The 19,099-nt window shown below is 46.2% G+C and overlaps 1 protein-coding gene across 1 annotated transcript in view; it reads right to left on the reverse strand.

Annotated features, from left to right (window-relative positions):
* TTC13 (tetratricopeptide repeat domain 13) overlaps window positions 1–19,099 on the reverse strand; it is a 182,176-nt gene that overhangs the window by 36,442 nt on the left and 126,635 nt on the right. The window contains 2 exon segments of the mRNA XM_030194686.1: window positions 15,456–15,517; window positions 15,519–15,540. Coding sequence (XP_030050546.1) covers window positions 15,456–15,517; window positions 15,519–15,540 — 84 coding nt within the window.

A 19,099-nucleotide genomic window follows, 5' to 3' on the forward strand; every position in this document is an offset into this window, starting at 1 on the left:
TTCTGAAGAAACCCTCACCAAAAATTACATGTTTTTTTTTTAAAGTGGCTACCTGCCCAAGCTAATTTCCTCTTCATTGCAACATTTTTCATTAATACAGTAATAGCAAATTAGAAGTGAAATTTTGGTCTGGAAAAACAAACATATTTGGTTTAGCAGCAGGTAGAAAGACACGCTTCAAGTCATTTACGTTAGGATTCTATACAGCATGCCATAACATTCTGCGCAGAAATCCACGTGTATCCTATACCACATGTGTAACTTAATTGGCTTAACAAGCCAATCAGCATTGTTAACAGCACTTAACAAGCAATGAGCACTAATTGGCAATAATTAGAATTTACACTGTGGTGGATCGCTGCTGTGCACACCCCAGGCACATCATTGCCACCCCTACCCCCGGCACATCACCTCCACCCCACCGTTGTACCTCCTGGGGGTGCTGGGAGCAGTAGTGCGTCTTTCAGCTCCACCGGTTCCCTGCCCCAGAGCCGGAAGTAACATGAGAGAGAGCAGGGAAACTGGTGGAGCCGACAGCCGGTGTGGCTGCTCCCTGCACCCCTTTGCAGCATGCATCCAGGGTGGCACCACCCCACCACCCCGCCCCTTGGTACACAATGTTACACGCACAAAACTTCTTAAGTGTATTCTGTACCGCACTGTGCCTAAATTTCAATGCACGCAGGCAAAAAGGGGCGTGGTTATAGGTGGGAAAATGGGCATTTTGTAGGCACAATTTACATGTGTAGTTATAGAATATAGCCCTCTGCGCCTAAATCCACATGTTGGGATGTACGCCACGTTTTCATTGGTGTAAATGGAATGCGCGTGGTTTTAGGCATAGGATATCGACTAAGCGTGTTCTATATATCGTGCCTAAATCTAGGCACCGCTTATAGAATATACTTAGGCAGAAGTATTTTCCATGCGGATATTTAAAGCGCCATATATAGAATCTGGGCCCTTAGGGGCAGTTCTATAACAGGGTGCCACCAATTTAGGTGCGCTGATGCCTCACGCTGTGCACCAAGATGCTGTTATAGAATCAATATATATAAAAGGCGAGTGTCGTACTCACTCGCAAATGCGCAGTAGAGACCTCTGCCCTGCCCCCGCGTCAATACGTGATGACGGGGGCGGAACAGAGAGGGTCTGTACTGCGCATTGCGAGGGAGGGACACCGCCGCTCCCCCCCACCCTCCACCCGGTCGGGCCCTCGCTCCGCTACTGAAACAGCAAGGGTCCGGAACGCAGCACTGAGCTCTGCTGTGCTGCCGTCGGCCTTCCTTCTTCTTCTCTGCCTGTGTCCCGCCCTCGACGACGTTACGTCACACGAGGGCGGGACAGGCAGAGAAGAAGAAGGAACTTGGAAGGCCGACGGTCAGCTGCTCAGCAGAGCTCAGTGCTGCGTTCCCGGACCCTCGCTGTTTCAGTAGCGGAGCGAGGGCCCGACCGGGTGGAGGGTGGGTGGTGACGGCTCGGGGGGGGGGGGGGTGAGGCGAATTCAGAGGGGGAGGGCAGCGGCAAATTCGGCGGCGCGGGGGGGGGGGCCTTTTCAACCCCCCCCCCCTTCCTATAATAGCTCGTTTTTACGGGCTCAAAGGCTAGTACTAGCATAAGTCAGTATTGGCATATCCACTTTTGCCAGGTCTATGACAGGCATAATAGGCATGCCTAAATGCAGCAGTCCACACGAATATTCTGTAAGTTGACCACCTATTAGACATGCCTATATGCCTCTCTTGTGAATACCACACCTATTAGACATGCCTACATGCCTCTCTTGTGAATACCACATTGCATTTACATGGTAAGAAACTTGCACTTCTACATTTCAGAACAGTGCTGAGCTTGCAGCTTCCATTTATATGCCTAAGTGTACACTTACCTGTGTAAATGACAGTATTCTATAAATGCAGGCATGTATTTAGGTAACCCGTTTCAAAATGAGGGGCAAAGAGTACAGTTTTCAAAGTAATTTACCTGTGTAAATAGCTACTTACCTGGGTAAAGAGCTATTTGGGAATTACCGATCCTGGTGTATTTTCCAGAAGCTCAGTAATAAAAACAGCAGATTGTAGAGAGTAAAGATCAAAGATGTCCAATTTATTCACCACATAAAACAATAAATAAATACTTAAAGTCCAACACGGCTATATTTTGCCCTCTCAAGGGCTGCGTCATGGGCTTGTTAAAATATTGTCAATGAACATACAAAAAACATGTTCAAATAATTAAGACTAAATAAAAGTTATCAAAATAATGAACATAATCATATACCAACCACAGAATGTGCATATGGACAATGTGGATAACCATTTATAAAAACATGCAAAGATGAATAATTAAAAATCACATATCCCATGTAAATATCATACAAAACACCATGCACAGACAATTAATAAAATACTGTCACATACCCCCGAGGTGTAGCCACAGAATATCACCTACTGGTTAAAAACTGTGAATAAAAAAAAAATAGAAACAGCCATTTAAATTATTTTGTCTATGATTTATATTCATTATTTTGATAACTTTTATTTGGTCTTTTCATTTATGCCAAGATGGTTTTGTATGTTTATCGACAGCATTTTTAACAAGCCCCTGATGCAGCCCTTGAGAGGCAAAACAGGGACATGGGGGAAGCCATTGCTTGCCCGGGATTGTTGATATGGAATGTTGCTACTAATTGGGTTTCTGCCAGGTACTTGTAACCTGGATTGGCCACTGTTGGAAGTAGGTTTCTGGACTAGATGGACCATTGGTCTGACCCAGTATGGCTATTCTTATGAAACATGGCCGTTTCGGGCTTTTAACTATTTAATGATTTGTTGTTTTATGTGGTAAATAAATTGTACATCTTTGATCTTAACTCTCTTGAGATCTGCTGTTTCTATTTCCGTAATGGATCTTGTGGATCGCCTGTCTGTTTCTTGGGACTTTAACTGAAGCTCCCCAGGTAGCGTTACCATATTTGCGGAGACAAAAAAAAAAAAAAAAAAAAAGAGGACACAAAAAGTAAAATGCTGCCCACCCCAGCCCCACACGGCACAGTCACCTTGACACAACATTAGAAAATATGTACATTTCCAAAAAAGCAAGCATCCATGAGTTGCATGGTAAAATTATGTCTTACCTGATAATTTTCTTTCCTTTAGCTGCAGCAGATGAATCCAGGAACTGGTGGGTTAAGTCCGCCTACCAGCAGGTGGAGATAGAGATAAACAAACTGAAGGCAGTGATGCCCGACGGCCAGCCCCTTTCTCAGTAAGTATATATCATTCGTAAGCAGTAACCAAGGCAATAAGAAGAAAAGTAGAACTTAATAACCATCCTCACTATGAAAAACAGAGAACCAAATAACAAAACTCGAAACAGATTCCACTTGTCGTATGAATTGAAATCCACACAGTATTCCTCTGTCCCGTCTGAAATTCTGTAAAAGACAACACAGAGTGAAAAAGGCAAACAATAGCGCAGGAAAAACGAACAAAGTCTGCTGAGCTAGGAGGGGATCCTGGATTCTCTGCTACGGCTAAAGGAAAGAAATTATCAGGTAAGACATAATTTTACCCTTCCTTGTCACCTGCAGCAGATGAATCCAGGAAACTGGTGGGATGTACCAAAGCAATTCCTAAGTAGGGCGAGAAGCTGACACTCCCCTAGCCAACACCTCCGTCCCGAAACGCGCATCTTCTCAAGCAGCTACATCCAATCTGTAATGCTTCACAAAAGTATGACGGGACGCCCAAGTACCTGCGCGACAGATCTCATACAGAGATAACACAGATGCCTCCGCCCAAGAGGTCACCTGCGCCCAAGTAGAATGAGCTCTCAAATCCATCGGAGGCTGCCGGACGTGTAAAATGTATGCAGACACAATGGCCTCCTTAATCCACCAAGCAATGGAAGCTTTGGAGGCCGCCTCCCCTCTCTTCGGCCCAGCAAGAAGGACAAAGATGATCAGAGCGACGAAATTCGTTAGAAACTTGCAGATACCTGAAGAGCGCCCTCCGAACATCCAAAAAACAAAGGAATGCAAATTCATCCGGATAATCTTCTCTTTGAAATGAAGGAAGATAAAGAGACTGATTGAGGTGAAAAACCGAGACCACCTTCGGCAAAAATGACAGCACCGTCCCAATAGCGACCGCAGCCTCCGAAAACTGCAAAAAAGGATCTCTGCAAGACAAGGCCTGAATTTCTGATATCCGTCGAGCCAAAGTAATGGCTACCAAAAACACCGTTTTAAGTGTAAGGTCCTTGTTTAGGGGCTTGAATGGAGGAGCCTGCAGAGAACCAAGTACGAGGTTCAGATGCCATGAGGGACACGGTCACCACAAGGGGGGCCGGAGATGAAAAGCTCCGCGAAGAATACGAACAACATCCAGGTGAGCTGCCAGAGACGTTGCCAGCTACCCGACCTCAAAAACAGGCCAGAGCAGCAACCTGGACTCGAAGGGAATTATAAGCCAATCCCTTTTGAAGACCCTCCTGAAGGAACGCCAACATGATCAAAATGGAAGCCTGAAAAGGCGACTCAGCACACTGATCACACCACACCGCAAAAGTCTTCCACACTCGAGCATAAGCTGTAGAGGTGGACTGTTTCCTTGCTCTCAAAAAAGAGTGGTAATAACGGGTTCAGAAAACCCCTTCTTCCTCAACTGATGTCTCTCAATAGCCAGGCCTAAGATCAAAGCGGGAGGGATTTTCCATCCGAACTGGTTCTTGATATAGAAGATCCGGAGTCACTGGTAACCGCAATGGAGAATCCCTGAGCAACCGAATCAGGCCCGCGTACCATGGGCGGCGGGGCCAATCCGGAACCACCAGAACAACTGGCCCCTGATGAAGACCTATGCGGAATAGAATCCTCCCTATCAGGGGCCATGGAGGGAATACATACAACAGCTCCCCCTCTGGCCACAGCTGGAGAAGGGTGTCCAGACCTGCTGATCCGGGCTACCTTTTCCGGCTGAAGAACCGGGAAACTTTGGCATTGTGCGCCGTGGCCATGAGATCCATTCCCGGCGTCCCCCAACGCCGACAGATCAGTCGAAACACAGAGTCCGACAGCGCCCATTCTGCTGTGTCCAAAAGGGTCCAGCTGAGAAAGTCTGCCTGAGTATTGTCCTGACCCTCAATGTGCTCTGCTGACAGACAAAGAACATGAGCTTTCGCCCACTCCAGCAGCCGCGACACCTCCTCCACCAGGGGAAGACTGAGTGCCCCCCTGCCGATTGATGTACGCCACTGTCGTAGTGTTGTCCAAAAACATCCAAACTGCTTGACCATGCAGGAGATTCTGAAAACTCAGTAATGCATTCACGACTGCTCTCAACTCCAGACGATTTATAGGCCAAGTCGCTTTGAGCGGGGTCCAAGAACCCTGAGCCACCCGACCCACGCAATGGGCCCCCCACCTGGAAAGACTGGCATCCGTCACCACCACCACCCAATTGGGTGAGGCCAAAGGCATGCCCTTCTGCAAACTGGAAGGATGGAGCCACCACGCCAAGCTGTCCCTGGCTCGGCTCAACCAAGGGAGATCCGCTGATATTCAGAGAAGTCGGTGACCATCTGCTCAACAGGAAGATCTGAAGAGGTCGCATGTGAGCCCTTGCCCACGGGATGACTTCTAAGGTGGCCACCATGGATCCGAGGAGCTGCACATAGTCCCACACTCAAGGAGAGTGGAGACCCAGCAAGGACCTGACTTGGAAAAGTAACTTGACCCGCCGACCATCAGGCAGAAACACTTTCCCCTGTTTTGTATCGAACCACACTCGGAGGTATTCCAGATTCTGAGAGGGAAGAAGATGACTCGTCTCTGTTGATGACCCAACCTAAGGACTGAAGAAGCGCAATCACTCGGTCGGTGACCAACCGACTTTCCTGCTCCGTAGACGCTTGAATTAGCCAGTCGTTAAGATAGGGATGTACCCGAATCCCTTCCTTCCACAAAAAGGCTGCCACCAAGACCATGACCTTGGAGAAGGTGCATGGAGCTGTGGCCATTCCAAAAGGAAGAGCCTGAACTGAAAGTGCGCCCTAGAACAGCAAACCTGAGGAACCGCTGATGCGGCTGCCAAATGGGAATGTGAAGTCCTCTTTCAGATCGAGAGTGGTCAAGAACTCGCATGGCTGCACTGAAGCAATAACGACTCACAACGTTTCCATTCGGAAGTGGTGAACTCGCAAAAAACTTGTTCACTTTCCTAAGATCGAAATAGGACCGAAAGGCCCCTCCCTCTTTGGAACCAGGAAGAAGATGGAATAGCGACCTGAGCGCATTTCGAGAGGAGGAACAGGCACAATTGCCCCTATTCGAAGCAGATCTCACAAGGACTTGCAAACTGCTGTCCGTTTGTACCGCGAGAGACAGCGGGGACTCCCGAAAAAAGTTCTGTGACAGGGAAGAAAAATTCTAACTGTAACCCTCTCGCAACCACATTGAGGACCCATTGGTCCGAAGTTATTTTGGCCCACTCTGGAAGAAATAACGAAAGGCGACCCCCAATCTGCTCCCCTACAGAGTGGACCTGGCGCCTCATCATGAGCGGGCTCAAGAAGTAGTTCCCTGCCGGGCAGGGGCTCCAGTCGGACATTTGTCAGAATGAAAGGAAGGTCGCTGATTAAAGCGGGGATGCTGAAAAGCAGCAGTAGAACGCCCTGGGCAATACCGTCATGCCTCCCGAAAACAAGACTTTGAAGATCCCTGCCTGGAAATAGGCTTGGGTCTATCTCAGGGAGGCGCTTGAGATTGGAATCCACTAAATCCTTAACAATTTTCTCCAAGTCTTCACTGAACAGCAACTTCCCTCGAAAGGCAACTTGATGAGCTGCTGCTTAGAAGCCATGTCTGCTGCCCAATGCCGAAGCCACAAAGGACGTTGGGGAGGAAAACAGCCAGGGTCATGAGCTTGGCCGAAGCCCCGAACTAAATCATATAGTGCATCTGCCAAATAGGCGAGGCCTATATCCATTTGAGACAACTGCGGAGCTCTAGTAAGATCCAAATCCAGGTCAGATTCCATAACAGAATGGAGCCAACTGAGACAGGCCCTAGCCGCATACGAACTGCACACGGGCGCCTGAAGAGTCAAGGTAGCCACTTCAAAGGCCTACTTCAAGAAAGATTCTAGACATCTATCCTGCATATCCTTGAGTGCTATACCACCCTCCACCAACAGCTGTCACTAAGGCATCTACCTTAGGAAGAGCAACTGCTCTGCCCGGTCCGCCGAAACTAGATATAGTTGGGACATAGCCCTGGCCACTTTAAGCACCCCATCAGGGTCCGCCCACTGAGCTAAAATCAGCTCCTCTATAGCCTCATGCACCAGAAAAGCCTTAGAAGGGTGTGTGGTACTGGCTATTTTGGGATTAACCGCCTGAAAGGCCGTCACCTCGGGTCCTCAATATTTCCCAGGCTTCCAAGGCCTGGGAAATAAAGGAGGACAATTCCTCCTTATGAAATATGACGGCACAGTAGAAGTGTCATCCGTCTGTTCAGGAAGGACACACTCCTTCCCCTCATCCAGACCTGTATGACTCCCTCAGAAAGAGCCACTAGCGACGGGGCATTAGGGATGGAACAAAAGACCCCCTCCTCAGACACCGAAGAGATCCCCCGTCTCTTAAGGGAGGAAATCTCCTCCGGGGACAAGCTCAAAGCCCCCTGGCCACCCCCAGGAACCTCAAATGCAGGAGCTGGGGCAGAAGGGGGAAGGATCCGCTTCAGCACATAAGCCTGATATAAAAGCAAAACAAATTCGGGAAAAAAAAATTCCCCTGGAGAAGATAACCCTGCAGCCATGCTCCCAGGATTAAAGGCACATGTGCCAGACACTCCTAGGGGCTCCTCAAAATGGTGCACGAATCGCGGAAAGCGCTCCGTCGGGAGAAGGCAATGGCCCCTCTAACACCACCATGTCAGCACACCCGGCACTGCAGAGACCAGCAGCCGACCTCCACTTCCCCACATCGGCTGTTCTGTTGTGGGGGTTGCAGTAGGTTGTTTACTACTTGGTTGAATTGGCAGCCTCTTCAATGTATTGTGAGAAATATTGCTAAGGGTTGATAGTATTTTGTCAGGTGTTTCCTACAGTTTAGCTTGTCCTCATCCAGGAAGATTTACACCATCTCCTTTCCAGATACTGCCCTTTGTGTTTAATGCCTGGTCCCACGCAATAGAGCACGCATAGTGCAAGAGGTTGCGGTGTTGGGTCCCCTGGGAAACAGTGATTATAACATGACCAAGTTTGAGCTACTATTTGGGATGACCTCGCAAAGAAAATCTACTGTAGCTGCATTTAATTTTCAAAAGGGCAGCTATAAATACATGAGAAAAATGGCTAAAAAGAAGCTAAAAGGATCAGCTGCTAAGGTTAGGACACTAAACCAGGTGTGGACATTATTATTGTAAAACACCATCTTGGCAACCCAGCACCAGATGCATTCCACGTATTTGCAAGGTGGGAAAGAAAAGAACAATAGACAGCATGGTGTTAAAAAGGTAAGTAAAAGGCTATACAGTCAAAAGATTATCCTTCAAAGAATGGAAAAAGGACCCCAAATGAAGAAAATAAGAAGCAACATAAGCACTAGCAAGTCAGATGCAAAGGATTAATAAAGAAGGCTAAAAGAAAATATGAAGAGAAACTTGCCGCAGAGACTAACACTCACAGTAACAACTTTTTCAGGTACCTCAAAAGCAGAAAAGCCTGCGAGGGAATCTGTGGGACCGTTAGATCACGAAGAAGCAAAAGGGGCGCTCAGGGAGGACAAGGCCATCAGTGGAGAAATAGAATGAATGCTTTGCTTTGGTCTTTACGGAAGAAGATGCAAGAGATCTACCTATACCAGAAATAGTTTTTCAAGGGCGATGATGCAGAGGAACTGAAAGAAATCTAGGTGAACCTGGAAGATGTACCGAGTCAAATTGACAAATTAAAGAGTAGTAAATCACCAAAAGAACTCAAGCATGAAATTGCTGATCTGCTGTTAGTAATATGTTAACCCGTCATTAAAATCATCTGTCGTACCCTGAAAAACTGGAGGATGGCCAATGTGAAACCAATTTTAAAAAGGGGTCCAGGGATGATCGGGAAATTACAAACTGCAAGCCTGACGTCAGTGCCAGGCAAAATAGTGGAACTATTATACAGAATAAAATACGGAACACATAGGACAAACATGGTTTAATGGGACACAGATGGGTTCAGCCAAGGAAAGTCTTGGCTCACCAATTGCTTCATTGAAGGCATGAATAAACATGTGGATAAAGGTGCGCCGGTAGATGTAGTGTATCTAGATTTTCAGAAAGCTTTTGATAAAGTTCCTCGTGAGAGAATCCTGAGAAAATTAAAGAGTCATGGGATAGGAGGCAAGGTTCTGGTGTGGATTAGGAATTGGTTATTGGAGAGAAAACAAGAGGGTACGGTTAAATGGTCATTTCTCTCAATGGAGGAAGGTGAACACTGGCGTGCTGGCAGGGATCAGTACTGGGGACCGGTGCTACTTCACATATTTATAAATGATATAGAAATCGGGACACCGAGCGACGATACAAAACTATTCAAGGTTTGTTAACACCACATCGGACTGTGAAATATTGCAGGAACACATTAGGAAATTGGAAGACTGGGCATCAAAATGGCAGATAAAATTTAATGTGGACAAATGCAAGGTGATGCACATTGGAAAGAATAATCTGGATCATAGTTATCTGATGCTAGGGTCCACTTTGGGGGTCAGCACTCAAGAAAAGAGAGCTAGGTGTCATTGTAGATATACGCCATCTTCTGCTCAGTGTGTGGTGGTGGCGGCGGCCAAAAAAAGCAAACAGAATGCTATGAATTATTAGAAAAGGGTAGACAAAACCGAAAATACTATGCCTCTGTATCGCTCCATGTACGACCGCACCTTGAGCATTGCGTTCAGTCCTGGTTGCTGCATCTCAGAAAAGATATAGCGGAATTAGAAAAGGTTCACAGACAAGTGACCAAAATGATAAAGGGAATGAACTCCTCTCATATGAGGAAGGCTAAAAAGATTAGGGCTCTTCTGCTTGGAAAAGAGACCGGATGAGGGGAGATATGATTGTGGTCTACAAAATCCTGAGTGGTGTAGAACGAGTAGAAGTAAATACATTTTTTACTCATTCCAAAAGTACAAAGACTAGGGACACTAAGGAATTACATGGAAATACTTTTAAAACACATAAAAGGAAATATTTTTCACTCAATTAATAGTAAGCTCTGGAACTCCTTGCCAGAGGATGTGATTGCAGCGGTTAGCTTACCTGGGTTTAAAAAAAGTTTGGATAAGTTCCTGAGGAAAAGTCCATAGTCCTGCTATTGAGACAGACATGGGGAGGCAACTGTTGCCCTGGGATTTGTAGCACGGAATGTTGCCACTATTGGGTTCTGCCAGGTACTTGCGATCGGGCTTGGCCACTGTTGGAAACAGGATACTTGACTAGATGGACCATTGGTCTGACCCAGTATGGCTACTCTTATGTTTCTTAAGAAAAAATAGCCAAAAATAGGGCAAAGAAGGCCAAGTCATTGAAAAGCTAGAGATAAAATGGTGCAAGTTAGAAAGAACAGAAACTGTACCCTCTCTGCTCTGTGAAAGAAAGACGACTGCCTTGTCCTGCACTGTGACGGTAAGCAGAAAGACGCACGCATTCGTGGTAGACACTGCCAAAAGCTTCTAGATAAAAAGGAATACTGGGGAATATTTCTGTGCCAGGGCTTCGTTGGTAATATCACCCACATGTAATATGATGTCCTGTTTGCCCTCAGAGAATAGGATGATAGGAAATGATTATTTACTTTTCATTAGTACTAAGGCTTGGCGTTGGTTTCATGAAACTAATTAGTAGCAGATTTAAGAATTTGGAAAGAATTTTTTTAGTCATTGCAAAAATGGAATCTGCTACCACACAATGTGGTCAAAGTAATTATATACCTGAAATTAGAAAATATTAAACTGAAGTGTGTCTATATAACACTTCTGGCAATCAGCATCATAAAGTGGGCTTTCCTCTATGAAACTTGCTGTATAATGTCCCAATTTAGGGAACTAAAAATGCTGGCATATTGATTTTAATAGTATTGCTGTTTGTGGAGAATGAAGACATTTTTTTTCATGCTGTGATGTATTTTTTTAATTAATATTTGCCTTTCCCTGGATTACAATGCGGAGTATGCTGTAAGAGATATGCAATTGGGAGAAGACAAGATGGCGACATGAAGTGAAAAGTGGTCAAGCAGCCCCGCTCCTAACCTTCACTCTTTGATTGTAAGGAAATTTTCCTACTTACCTATGCCTAAAAGGAGGGGTAAGCAGCGCGTTGACCCGCTATACCTGTGATTCCCGTGGTTGGACCTATGGACCACTTTACTGTGTCCGGACTTTTGGGGGGGCTTGGACTCCTCATGCTGGAGGGAGCAGTGGAAGGTGACCCACTCCCCCGGCTTGAGGTTGAGACTTCTCTCAGCCCTGAAGACCGGATGCCTCCACTCATGCCGGTAGCGGAACAGCAACGTGGTTAGGAAACCCCTAGCTTTGATACGTGAGTGTTTCTTGAAGCGGGGGTCGGGTCGCTGTGTTAATCCGCCTGATACAACTGCTCAGATGAGTGAGGCACAGGAGAGAGTCGGCGTTTCTGCTGACCCTGAAGCCGCTATGAAGAAACAGTCTTCAGAGGAAATACAGACTTCTTTGAGTAAGTCTTTTTGCCTCTTAAACCTTCTACCATTACCTTGGACACTATATGGGAAGCTCTTTTAAGTTTGGAAACTTCATTTTCCCAAAAATTACTCTCTGTAATGCATTATACTCAAGTTCCATCGGAGAAAATATCCCTGCTGGAAACAAAAACTTTAATATGGAAAAACAGATTGACTCTAATGTAATTAATATTCAGTCGCTCCAACAAACTCAAGTAAATTTGATTAAAGAAAATTTGATGTTGAAAAATAAGATGGAGAATATGGAGAATCAACAGAGATCTAAAACATTAAGATTGATAAATTTTCCTGAAGTACCAGCTGTTGTTCCTCTTATAACTTTCAAAAAGTATCTATCAGAGATATTGAAAATTCCAGAATAGGCTTATCCTCCGGTCTCTAAAATATATTATTTGTCATGATACAAAAGGAAGAATACTGATCAACCAATTTCTGAAGAAGCCGAAGTTACATTTGACACTTTAAATTTAACACAAATTCTTGAAGACGATAATGTTATTAAACCAGCTACCTTGATTGTGACTTTTGAATTACAACCAGATAGAAACTGGATATAGAGACAATTTTTATGTCATAGAGAAGAGCTCTTTCTGAATTGTAAAATTAGAATTTTTCCAGATATTGCTAGAGCAACCCAAAAAAGGTGTCAATTTTTCCTCAACTCTGCCCTCGGGTGGTGCAATTAGGTGGCTTATTTGGTGTTGAATTTTCCTTGTGTGTATTAAAACTTAACTCAGTGAAATATGTTTTCTATGATTCTACGCATTTAATATCTTTCTTGGACTCGAAGACTGTTGTAACTCCAGTTTTGCAGCCTATAGCAATATCTTCTTCTACTCCGTAATGTAATAATTTGGTCTGTTTCGCTTCTAATTCTCATTTAAAATGTTATAACAATATTTCATGGAATTGTACCTTGTCTTCTCCTCTTAATAGTGGACTAGAGAATAGACAATAGTATAAATAGTTGCTTGTATAAAAAGTAATTATTAATATGATGCTCAATATTACCTATCTTTCTGAATCAAGTTATTCTGTTTAAAATTGTGAATTGATAAAATAAAATAATTAAAAAAGAGAGAGATATGCATTGAAAGGCTAGGCTTAACAGTTCTCTGATCTTTATCAACCTAATCAACTATGCAAGTGTAAAGTACAAACACTGCAGTGTGAGCAGTAGTTTTCCCTATTTTGTTTTATATATAGTATCATCACACTACACTTATTCACCATTTCTTTCTCTATTAAAATGTTGACAAGTCGAAGAAAGTTTGCATCTAAGAGGTAAAGGACAATTCTGGAAGATACATAGGGGAAAACCTCTGTTTCTTCTTGTCACAAAATGCCTACCTGGGAGGGTTAACCCTGCGGCCACCTAAAGGGTCTGTCCTAGCACTGCTCAGGCCTCGCTACCACTTGTGCACATGCTCTAAACTGGCACACCCTTACCACCCACTTGCTGGGTCCTACTTGCCTCTGGGCGAGTCTCCTACCGCAAGTTATTTCCCTGGTGGTTTCTAAGGACACTGGGGCCACAATCTCAGGGGCCCCCAGTTTCCAGAAAGCACCCACAGATCAGCACACACACACACCAGGATTCTTAGTCCAGAACAAACAGGGCTAATAAATGAATTGATTTATTATGATGGAAAAATAGACAGTAGATGGTGAACAAAAAAAATATAACCAGCAACAACAACAGCTAAATTAAACAGAATCAATATTAAACTAAACACTTATTCACTACCTGAGTAGTACCTGTGGAAATTCAGGAAAATTTTATTGGTGCTGGTTACACCTTTTTTTTGTTCACCATCTATTGTTCTATTTTCCATCATAATAAATCAATTCATTATTAGCTCTGTTGTTCTGCTCACCAGGTTGAACAGGGTCTCAGTGTAGAGGTCGGTACTCTCCATACTCCCTAAAGATTTCCAGCAGATTCAATCAGAGCCCAGAGCATAAACACTGAGGTGCCTCTGGCCAACAGCAGTGCAGGTTACTTATCCTCAGGCCCTCATGATCAAAAGCAAACTCTGGCGCTAGAGGCTGTTAACGCCATACTAGGCCAGAGTTTGCAGCCGACCTATGATCAGAGCCCTCGAGCGCCTAAAACAGCGCACTTGAGGGCTCTCAGCGCAAGTAGCATGCAAATGCATGCTAAACAGGGCTTCTAGCGCAATTAGCTTGCAATGCATGCTAATTGGCGCTTAACGCATTCATCCCCATGATCAGCGACCAGCGCGCCAAAGATGGGGTCGCTGGCCGCAGCAACATCAACGCCAGCTCGAGCTGGCGTTAGATTTTGCGGATCATTGGGAGGAATGGTGAGCCACTGTCCAGCATGCAGTTGCATGCGGGCAGGCCCCCTTCCCCCCCAGGCAAACTCGAACGGGGGGACTGGAGGTCTGGTGGGTCTCCAGCCCCCGAAACCCCCAGAAACGTCGATCAATCAAGGGGGGGGGGGGGGCTGGAGGTCGGTGGGTCTCCAGCCCCGAACCCCCAGAAATCGTTCTTCCATCGACGGGGGGGGGAGGGGGGGGCTGGCGACCCACCCCAAATCCTCCCCAGCGTTGTCTTTAAATTCCTGTGGTCGTGGTGTCGTGACACCCCCCTGGCCCCGTCCCGGCCCCCTCCCGGCCCACCTTTCTGTTGGAGGAGGGACGCAGCCTGCTGCCTCCACTCCTCTTCCAGTCAGTCGACGCCAAAATGGCGGCACCCAGCACCGCCCACTGCATCCTGGGATGCACTGGGCGGGGCTACAGACTATGTAAGGGAATCGCTCCCTTACATGGTCTGTAGCCCGCCCAGTGCATCCCAGGATGCAGTGGGCGGTGCTGGGCGCCGCCATTTTGGGCGTCGACTGACTGGAAGAGGAGGGAGGCAGGCAGGCTGCGTCCCTCCTCCAACACAAGGTAGGGGGGCCGAGAGGGGGCCAGGGAGGGAGCCGGGACGGGGCAAGGGGGGTGTCACGACACCACGGACCACCAGGGAATTTAAAGACAACGCTGGGGGGAGGATTTGGGGTGGGCTGGAGGTCCACCGGACCTCCAGCCCCCCCCCCCCCCCGTCGATGGAGCAACGATTACTGGGGGTTTCGGGGGCTGAAGACCCCCCGATCCTCCAGGCGCCCCCCCCCCCCCGTCGCCGGGTGGGAGGGTGGGAGAGGGTGGCGGCCACAACGTTTTCTGGGGGTTTGGGGGGGGGGGGCCTCATTGTTCAGCCTCGGGCCAGGCTGTTTGACAGGTTTGGGCTTTTGACAGCCCAGACCTGTCAAACAAGTGCGGGAGGATTGTGCTGAGCGCATGCTCGGGCGCAATTCTCCCGCACTCAACATGATAATCAAAAGATAATAGCGCTGCTTAGATTTGCATGCATTATCTTTGATCATCGATGCAGAAAAGCCCTGCGCTGTCCCGGCGCATCTTTTTAGGGCGCTGTTTGGAACAGCGCAGGGCTTTTGATCATCGGGGCCCCAGAGATTAGGTGGAAGAAAAACTGTCACTTCTGCAACAGCTTTACAACAAAAAACAGACACATCTGCTGGCAAACAAGGGAAAGGCACTGAGACAAAATATGTCATACATTCACATAAAAAATCACCGACATTAGTCCCCTGTTTCATCACACCTCTGATATGATCTCTAATAGATTTCTTTTGGAAAAAACATATGAACCTTAAGAAATTACCCATGATAAACTAGGATTATCTCCTTGACAAAATGAAGTATTTTCTCAAAATATTCCAGGTACGCGCACATTTACAACTTGACCTCTGTAGACAAAAGAAAAGCCTTTGAGTTATCGATTCAGGTAAACGCGTAATTGTCACAGTGGCCACCTCAAAGAATCTGACACAATATTATCTGTCAAAATAGCACAATATAAAGAGTAAATCTGTATTTACTATACTATCTCAGTAAGATTTTATTCACCCAATGAGTCAGAAACAGGTTGCAAGTGTATTTGAATATAATCTAAAAATGTTTCCAAATGGTTTAAAATACATATATGGGAAGTGAAATGAATGACATTGTAAATTCAAACATTAAATTTCCCTATAGCAAGTTGCACATATCCAACTTTTCACTAACTTGAAAATTACAACAGGAATTTTTTGCTTGTCCTTCTATTAAGGACGTTAAGAGATTTAAACTATTTGACAGACTTCTCACAGTTCAAATATCTAGGCTTTGGAGTGATTTTTATCCTCATTTCTTCTCTGTTACATCTACATTTTCTAAGAGATGGTTTTGGTTTTACTCTAAACTTTCCAAGTGATTGCCTTGGTTCTTTTTTAATATGTAAACTGCTAAGAACCTGGTGGATTCAGAGGTATAGAAATGCATTGTATTGTAATGAATGAACATAATTTTTAAGCAAGGGTCCGCTAAGTGTGATCTCAGTCGTTACATTTACGGCTACTGTTATCTTAATTCTTGCACTGCACCAAAGCAAGCTTCTTTTTGGAACTTCTACAACATCCGGTGTGGAAACACAGGTGGTCTGTCACAGAATCGTCGGCTAGCTCTTCTCAACCTTAACCAATTAAGTTTTGTCAATAAAAAATATTAGTTTGGTAGATGACATGTAAGCAGTACATGAGAAACCCATACCTGCTTCTCCCCTAGTGTATCCTCAATTCCTTTGGTCCCTAAACAATAATAATCAATGTGTAACTAGATCTCAGAATAGATCCATCAGATGTTAAAGACTAGGGAGTGTAGAGTAGAGAATGACATTGGGACGTGGACCCATGGTAAACCCACAGTAATGGTAATAATTTTAACAGAATTTGCGGGATGGGGTGGGAATAGGATCAAAACTTGCGGAGATGGAGACTGAGTTTGCAGAGATGGGGACAAACTTCGTCTTCATGTCATTCTCTGAGAAGTTTCAGGCTAAGTCATATTCCATAAGTATGTACCTAGAACAGCTTCAAATAGGGGTTTTCTAACACCTAAATCCAGTGGTGTGCTGGTAAATTTTTAACAACAGGCTCTCTTCCCCGGTCCACCTCTGCACCCCCCCCCATCCACCCTTGCGCCCCCCCCCCCCCCCCCGCGCCCCCCCAAAAATTGCAGAGCTGGCTATAGCCGGGGGGGGGGGGGGGGGGGGCGCAATGCATTATTCTCTCCAGGAAAAAAAAATTAAATGATCCCAGGTTCCAATCTAATTCATGTTTAATGTGGGATAAAATGCCATAAATAAGTAAATAAATATAAACTTTTAATGTTCAGCACCCAATTCTCAAAGTGAACATATTCCAAACACTATAATGAAAATAAAATGATTTTTTTTTCTACCTTTGTTGTCTGGTGACTGTTTTTCTGATCATGCTGGCCCAGTATCCGATTCTGCTGCTATCTGTCCTCTTAACTCCGTTTCCAGGGCTTCCTTTCCATTTATTTCTTTCCTTTCTTCTTCATTTCTGGTCCTCAACTTCTGCCTATTTTCTTCATCCATATGCAGTTTTTCTCCCTTTTCCCTCATCTCCTTCCTCACTCTTCCCTCCCCTTCATCCATGTCCAGCATTTCTTCTCTCTCCACTCCTCTCCCCTGCCCTCCATCCACCCATGTCCAGCGACCCTCCTCTCCCCTGCCCTCCATCCACCCATGTCCAGCGACCCTCCTCTCCCCAGCCCTCCATCCACCCATGTCCAGTTACCCTTCTCTCCCCCTGCCCTGCATGCACCCAGCGACCCTCCCCTGCTCTCCATGCACCCATACCCAGTGACCGTCCTCTCCCCTGCCCTCCATCCACCCATACCCAGCGACGACCCTTCTCTCCCCTCCATGATCCACCCATGCCCAGCGACGACCCTTCTCTCCCCTCCATGATCCACCCATGCCCAGCGACTCCCTAGTTCTCTCCCCTGCCACCCCCTCCCGAGTTGTTAATAGAATTCTCCTCCCTCCCTCCCGTCACCGATCTGACTCCTTTAATTCTTCGGGGCAGGCAGTCTTGCCTGCCTGCTGCAAGCACTGACTCAGTCCCCCCCTGGCGCTGCCGGTTCGCGCTTCAAAATGGCCGCCGAGACTTACAAGGGTGAAGTCTCGGCGGCCATTTTTAAAGCGCGAACCTGCAGCGCCAGCGGGGGAGAGTCAGCACTTGCAGCGGGCAGGCAAGACTGCCTGCCCCGAAGAATTCGTCAGGTCGGTGATGTGAGGGAAGAGGGAGGGAGGAGAGCCGGCTCGCGGGTTTCAACAACTGGCTCGCAAGAGCCGAGCAAAGTTAACAAGCGGCTCTTGCGAGCCGGTGCGAGCCGGCTCCAGCAACCACTGCCTAAATCAGTGATTCCCAAACCTGTCCTGAAAGAACCCCATCCAATCAATTTCTACTAAAAGCCAGTCACAGGATCTTATTCCTAAGGGCTTTTTTGTTCTAATTTTGTGCCTATGGTTGTATCGATGCAGAAAGCTACGGTGGGCAGAAGCATATTGTAATGAGAGTTCAATGCACCCATTAGCAGGTGAACAATGCAGAAAGGGGTTCAGCAACTGAATTAACTCGTGCAGTAGACGGCACACACTATAGTAACAAGTCTATTATCTATTCTGCAGAAAAGCAGAAAAGTCCACAGGACGTTCTAATGTGACCGCAATGTGGGAAATTTACTATCAGGTCTGAGGCAGCATAGAAGAGTTGGCCCCATCATAGTCGCCCCCCTCCCAAAAGAATGAAAATGGATGTTAGCAGTTTTCTGAGCAACTTTTATAGAACAATGCTTCCTCTGAAGGCTGTTGTTAATGAATTGCAGAGACGCAAAGGGTGAACCATCCCAAACTGGACATTTTCCACTGCTAGCCGGAGAGTGAGGCTCTTCTCGCGGGCCACAGGCAGGTCTAACACCAGTTCTGACATATGTACATTACTAAAACTAATATAGTCTAATCAATATTTATGGAAAATAAAATGAATTTCTCTACCATGTTGTCTGGTCATTTTATTTTTCTAATCAGGTTGGTCCCAGTCTCTAGTTTCTGCCTTCCTCTGTCTTCTCTTAACTCTTTTGCTTGGTCCATCTGGCATTTCTTCTCTGTCCATGTCTATCATTCAACTCCCCTCTGTGTGCCTGCTCCTGCCATGTGGAGCATCTCCCCTCTCTGTATCTTTATTCTTGCCCTATCCAGTAGCACCTGTGTCACTATCTCCCCTCCCCATGACCAGCATCACACCTCTATGTCCCTATCCCTCCTCATGTTCAGCTTCTCCCCTTACTCTTCCTTTCCTCTTGTCACCCCTCCCCCAGGACCAGCATCTCCTTTCCCTCTCTTGTCCTCCCCTTCCATCCAGGGTCTGCCCTCCTTCTCGTCTCCCTTCCACCCTGTGT

This window comes from Microcaecilia unicolor, chromosome 3, assembly GCF_901765095.1.
Source record: "Microcaecilia unicolor chromosome 3, aMicUni1.1, whole genome shotgun sequence".
NCBI classification, from domain to species: Eukaryota; Metazoa; Chordata; class Amphibia; order Gymnophiona; family Siphonopidae; genus Microcaecilia; species Microcaecilia unicolor.